Source organism: Diadema setosum, chromosome 20 (assembly GCF_964275005.1).
Source record: "Diadema setosum chromosome 20, eeDiaSeto1, whole genome shotgun sequence".
Lineage (NCBI taxonomy): Eukaryota > Metazoa > Echinodermata > Echinoidea > Diadematoida > Diadematidae > Diadema > Diadema setosum.
Window position 1 is genome coordinate 24,601,432 of NC_092704.1, and position 6,929 is coordinate 24,608,360.

General features: G+C 41.9%; 1 protein-coding gene across 1 annotated transcript; it reads left to right on the forward strand.

The window, feature by feature from the left end:
- The first annotated feature begins 652 nt into the window (after window positions 1-652).
- Window positions 653-6,234, forward strand: LOC140243912 (G-protein coupled receptor moody-like). Its single transcript, XM_072323582.1, has 2 exons — window positions 653-1,416; window positions 5,703-6,234. Exons 1-2 carry the CDS (start codon window positions 653-655, stop codon window positions 6,232-6,234), a joined length of 1,296 nt encoding a protein of 431 aa, XP_072179683.1.
- Window positions 6,235-6,929: the final 695 nt, after the last annotated feature.

The window sequence follows — 6,929 nt, forward strand, 5'->3', positions numbered from 1 at the left end:
AGGAAATTACGCTTTATGAAAGGGTAGTGGTGGGTGCTATAACATCCGCTGATTGTTTGCGTTTGTGGAGGGAAAAATACTACCATTCGCTTTTCTTATTTTGAAAGCGCTGAATCGCCAGACTCCACAGCGGATATATATTTTCGGGGAGGCAACATCTGACAGTGTGTGCTTTGACTTCTCCCGGGGTGGATAAAAACTTGAATTTTTGATACGTGCAGCTTTGGTTCTGAGACAGTCCGACTATTGTATTATACTGCGCCAAAATCGCATTTCATTTAACAACTGATTATCGTTGGCTTTGATCTGTCCACAAGTGGAAACGCAGTAAAAACCATTAACATAGAATGTTGTGGTTTGATCAGTTTTGAACAGTTGTGGACTATATGATTCAGAGTGAGTGTCCAAAAAGATGGTCTGGTAAAGAGCAACATCAAAGTGACCACTGAAGTGAAAACAGTGTCAGATTTATTCAAAATATACTTTCCGTGACTCGCGTCTTGCTCTGTAGACGTGGCTAAGATCCTTTTCGCGACTCGAAAATATTCTAGATGACACTTTTACATCCAGTCATCAAACGAACAAGCTTGACTAGTTTTGACACCCAAGTTCTGCCCTACCTTCCGATAGTCTGTCAACAGACCTCCCGGCCATGGAAAGCAATACCTCAACGGGTATTATGATTACAATGCCAGCGATGTCGGTGAATACTACGATCCCGCCTACCGATTGGTTCAAATTTGACGATCCCGCGCAGCGGATCTTCGTCGCAATCCTCTTCATCATTGCATCCATAGTCGGCATTGTGGGAAACTCGGTTGTCATCGCAGCCGTCATCGTTTCTCGTCGTCTCAGGACGATCACCAACGTCTTCGTCGTCAATCTCGCTGTGGCGGATCTCCTTACATCGGCCGCGGTGCCGTGGAATGCAGTGGCACTGCTCAGCCCCAGCGGATGGCCCTTGCAGCCGTGGGTCTGCTCGGTAGCCGGCGGCATCATGTACCTGTGCATCGCCGCCAGCCTGTACTCGCTTGCCTCCGTAGCTTTAAACAGGTTCATCCTCGTCACTAAGGACTTCAAAACTTACCGACGGACCTTCACCACAGTCAACCTCGTCATCTGGGTCGGTCTCATCTGGGTCGTCTCCTTCATCTTCGTGCTCTTCCTACCCATCATCGACATCGGTGCCCTCGGCTACAACCGGAAGTACCACTCGTGCGGCCAGACGTCGGACCACCCTAAGGAGGACACCTACCAGCTCTTACAGGCGTTCGGAATCTTTCCGATCCCCCTGACCATCATCTGCTACTGCTACGGAAGACTCTTTTGCTTCGTTCGGCGACATGCAAAGGTCATGAGTGCTCACCTGTCCGTTACCCAGGAAACCACCCAGTCGGACCTCAGCAACGAAACTGGGTAAGATCTAGCTCCAAGAATTCATATTGTCATCCTGCTGCTGCTGATTGACCATTCGGCATCTAATAGGTCAGTTTGTTGTGCCGATATTATTGTTTGGTATTCGCCGATAGGTATCAAGGCAATTACCCCCCGAGGACAATTACCTCTCGGCTAAATACTGGTAAGTGATAAGGTTAGAGTAAAATATTAGGGTTAGGGTAGGTTTAGGGTAAGAGTTTGGGTTAGGATTAGGATTAGGATTAGATTCAGAATTAGGATTAGGGTTAGGGTCAGGGGAAGAGTCCGGGGTGATTGCCCAGGGGATAATTGTCCGAGAACCAACTCTACAACCAAATAAAATCGTCATTTGGTTCCTTTGCAGTTTCGCGCTGATATTTTACGCGACTGCGACGAGGTATTTTTGAGTCAACAAAGTATCAAACCAGCAAACAAGAAAAGGACATATAAATATAAATTTGGTGTGGTGTAATGCTTAGAATCAGAAATTGAGTTTGAAAGTTGATCCTGTTCGGTGTGTGCTGTCGAAATCTGCACATTAAACAAGCTAACTGTAATATTGTCCTGTAAAGACCCCTATGATATTGCGCTTTATTCAGACAAATTCATGTAGTACTTATTTGTCGATGTCATTGATCAGCAGAATTCAATTTTCGTCAAATGTTTCAGGCCTTATGATTTCTGTCATGTTTGCGAAAGAACTGGATCAATCTGAAATTACAATTGAGTCTTAACCACACAGAAAAATATATTATAACCAAATGGGGCAATCATCTATTTATAATCGCATCCATGTTCTAATCGTTGTTCGTTGTGTGATCATTCTCTTCCCGGTGAAATGTATTAAAGTATATGATTAGGCCAAAAAAAAATTGTTTGTTTGCCCTTCGCGACCGACCGAAAATCACGGAAATTTCGGATCGGGGTTTTTTTTTTTTTTCCTCTCTCTCCCTCTCTCTCTCTCTCTTTCAAGTTTATTTTTTTTCCCCCACAAATTTCATCTTCTACAAATTTGTGAAAGGTTCCATACCCAAAATTATCAATTTTAAGCTAAAGAAAGAATGAAAAAAAAAAAGTCTAAAACTGTTTTTTCATCTCATCGACCCGTCGTAATCGTGTTCGCCGCAGGCTTCGTTTTATAGCATGCATTGCACGCTAGCTACCTTTTTGGCTTACGTGCATAGGTATAGTGCGCTAGCTAGCTAGCTACCGTACCGGCCGCGGCGCAGCGCAGCCTGCGCGACTGCCAAGATGGCTACTTTTGCAGCATCCGCTACCAGCTGTCACGGCACCAATGAAAGCTGTTTGGAGTTCATTTGCCAGCATCTCACTGGAAGGTACTTTTTTGGAGCTGTTTGCAAAATTAAAGAAAGGCTGCGTTTATCATCTTTCCCCTGTTTGAAACGGCTTTCAGAAGCCGTTTCCAAAGCCCTTTAGAAACGGCTTCCAAAATAGTTGAGTTTATCAACTCATCGCGAACACGAAAACTGGCCTTGTCACTTCACAGCTGCATTGCGCAATTTGACATAGAGGAGAAGGGGTCCATACTGTAACCGTAGTACAAAGCCGTTTCAAAAGAGCTTTGAGTTTATCTTGCTTCAAAGGGCTTCTAGAAACAGGTTTCTGAAAACCTGTTTCGGAAACCTGTTTCTGAAAGCACAAATTTGCGGATTTCAAAAAGGCTTTCCGAACCCCATAATCAAAACAGCTTTGCGTTTATCAACTCGTAAAAATTCCTTGAAAGCCGTTTGGAAAACCTGTTTCTGCCGAGAAAAAGAGTTGATAAACGCACCCAAAGATGAACGTTATAAGTGTTTGTCAGTGAGTGTTTCTGCCTCGCCTACCGGGCCCAGCTGGCAAGACGTAAATTTGAATGAATCCCTTGGAGCTTTGAGTGCATTTAAACTTGCACCACATCCTGTGCAAAGTTGAACTAGAACTCGAAGTACAGTCAACCTCGCTTAAGTCGACATAATCGGGACTGAGAAAAACACGTCGACTTACGGGAAAGTCGACTTGCGTAAGTCCACATTTTGTCGACTTATAAATGAAAACTAATTTTCCCCTATACAGAGTAAGATCACGACGCGGACCGCTACCCAAGTCTTACTCCTTTTGCCGCCAAAACATACCTACTGACATTAGCAACAATTATGTTTTAGTTCATGCATAAATCTCGCGCGGATTAGTAACGACAACGCACAATTCCCAAATCTCTAGAGAGATTTTGAGAGAGTGGGATCGGAAACCTGGACCCGTTTCTAGACACTGTACGTTTTGAATTTGATTTGAAAAATCAAACACAATATATTCCCCAAATTGCAAGCAACTTTGCAATTTAAGTGCGTTGCTGCGAAGATGCGTGTGAGTTCGTATGATTCTGTCGAGATAATTTTTCAGTGCCGACTGAATTGAAATAGGATGTGTGATTTTTCTTCCCTAAGTCACCATATCATTTTGTTTTGCTTAAATTTCTATTGCCATACTCTGCAAACTTGCGTTTATGTGCAAAGTTGCTCGTGATATGATACATCTGCGTTTGATTTTTAGTTGCATTTGATTACAATGTAGTTGCACTTTAATTTTAATTATTTTCTTAAAAACGGGCCCAGGTTTCTAATACCGCTTCGGAATAATATTCGGATAAACGAAGAAACACCTACTCATTTCATGTTCTGATAATGATTCTCTACTAGGACCTGTAGGTGTACAAAATTTGTGCGTTTTGAGAATAACGAGATGGAGAAAAGGGGGAAAGTGAACTGCTTTGGGTATACTACATGTAATTCTCCAATGTAAATGAGTGATTGCCCTTTCTATTCTGGCGTACAAGACAATGGACGCATGGCGCGAACGCTACCGCGCCGTACACTAGCGAATTACCGAGTAGTAATGCTGCGAATCATAGAGAATGATGATAAGATTTTGAGACGAGGGAATTAATATGTATTTCAGCTCAGTTGGCACTCAAAAATCAGGTCGACTTACGCGAGTTGTCGACTTATAAATGTCGACTAAGACGAAGAAATTTTCAAGGAATACCAAAGGCAAAAATCTGGACTTTTTTATCGTGTCGACTTAAGCGAGGTTTACTATATTGCCAGAAGGATGAGTGTACGAGATGCCCTGCCAAAGTTACAAAATTACATGGGTAAAAGGGTATTTAAAAAAAAAACACCTACCGACCCTCATGGGTTTTGACAATTAAGGGCAAATAAACATTTTTTTTTTGCCTTATACAGGTACGTTCATTATTCTTACAGTCGCATTTAATAGTGATATGTCTGATCGAGAACCACTATATTGCTCAAAAGTCATCTGCGTAACTTGAGGGGAAACAACCATTAATTTGAACGATAGATCGCTCAAAATACAGTCAACCTCAACAAATTCGACCTCGCACAAGTCATGAACTGGACTAAGTTGAAGAAAAATAATTATACATAAAGATGCGTGTATCAAGTCATAGGATAACTCTGCATGGTCCTTTGGGATTCAACTTGTAGGCAAGGTTGATCATAATGACATGACACCAAAAACAGAACATGCAATGCATTTTCATCTTTCAAACACGTCGTTCCTTAGGTCATTTCATTTTTCCAGGCTTATTACCGTGAGTAAAACTGATGTTTAGGCCTATCTTTCAAACATCCGAATGACCTTTCATTGAAAACTTTCAATTTCAAAGACAGATGGTTGTGTATTAAAAAAAAATAATAATAATGGTGATGATAAACCGAAGTTATCAACACCTCTTCTGGGTCTAAAGAAATAAGAGAGCTGCGGTGTTACATGAGATCACACAGTCAGGAATTAACACATCAGGATTTGTGCTTTAAGATGAACATTTTGAAATTTACTCTACGATTTTTGAAATTTACTCTACGTAGCTTACAACAAATCAGAAAGCAGCAGATAATGATTTGGGTTTGCTAAACTGCCCTGATGTATAGATCGAGAGCACTTAACTTAGGCCTACGTCCCTGTCATTCACTGATTGCTGAGGTGTGTCTACTCATGTACGTACGAGTGATAATGTATGCCCTGATATGCGAGTTCACGTCCTATTATTATTCATATCATTCTTATCCATGTATCTTCTTATTGGTTTATTCGTTCGTCGATTCACCTATTTTTGGTTTGGTTTGGTTTGTTTGTTTGTTTGTTTGTTTGTTGTTGTTGTTTTGCAATTTGTAGGACTGTTAAACTCGCCAAATGACTGCCCAATACTATAGATATTGGCTTTGCATTTTTTCTTCTTTTATTATTTCACTATATTCTCACAGTGATCACAGCAAGGCGGCGGCAGCTGAGAGCAGAGGGCGGCAGAGCCTTCAGGTCCAAGAGCTATCAGAGGTGGGACAACATCAGCCGACCCAAGAGAAGGTGCATATCAGCAGCGCCAGCGATTGTGAAAACGGAAGCAGTCACCCGAACGGAGTACCTCCGGTCGTCCAGACAAACAACAACAACAGCATCATCTCCCGCTCGTCGTCGGTCTTCAAGAAGCGCGGCGCCAGCGTGAACAAGCGCCAACTGCAGATCACGCAGAACATGTTCATCGTCGTCTGCGCGTTCTTTGTCTGCCTGGCGCCCTTCACCGTGTGTCTCTTCTACGACGACAGCGACCCGTTCGTACCCTACGCATGCGCAATCGTGCTCTGCAACTCGTGCATCAACCCGTTCATCTACGCCACGAAGCACCCTGTGTTCAAGAGCGTCATGAAAGCAGTGGTGACATGTCGTCTGCGCAACGTGCCCGAGCCGACTCGAGTGATCCATCGACTCGTCATTAACAAGTCGAGTTCTCGGAGATGAATATTCTTGACTGTTAGAGGAATGTTCCTTAAAAGTATAGTATATCATGCCGTAAATTGCACAGAAATCATCACAACTTTAACAGAAAATGGTAATGCGAAAAACAGCACCTACAACGTAATAGATATCACTTCTGCTCCAGAAATGTACACCACAATAATGTTCGTTTCTCCTCTTCAAGATATTCGAAATCTTGCTGTGTCATCAAAATAAAATGTACAAACTGTTATTGACGAAAAGTTTTCTTTTATTATTATTTCAAGTATATAAAAAAGTCACGTGTAAATACGTAGGAGTGTAAAACGTGCAGATCTTTTCACAACTATCAGTTTTCTCACCTGGCATCATTATCTAACCCACCGTTTTCAGTTTGATCCACAATAGGCCTAATGTCCTCCGTACGCAATAAGTTTACTTGCCTTTTAAGCCATTGCCTACGCGAGCATGGTCTCTTAAAATCTATGGGATTTAAGACTCCAGTACGGAACGGGTAAATTCATTGGTCTATCACGATTGTATTTTGCCTTCTAATTGATGCACGATAGGTATAGCTTTTATCGTTTGGTTGTTTTTTTTTTTTTTTCACAATTTGAAGATGTTGTTAGACACTTGTGAGTTTAAATTGCCTTTATCTACTTAGGTTATGACCATGATGATAAAAAAAAAAGACATTGTATTTTTACAGTCAATAGAAA

Bases quoted from the DNA above. Each gene is read 5' to 3' on its own strand.
- LOC140243912 (XM_072323582.1), top strand. From the start codon at position 653: ATGGAAAGCAATACCTCAACGGGTATTATGATTACAATGCCAGCGATG. The intron at 1,417-5,702 runs GTAAGATCTAGC...ATATTCTCACAG, and splicing joins GACCTCAGCAACGAAACTGG to TGATCACAGCAAGGCGGCGG.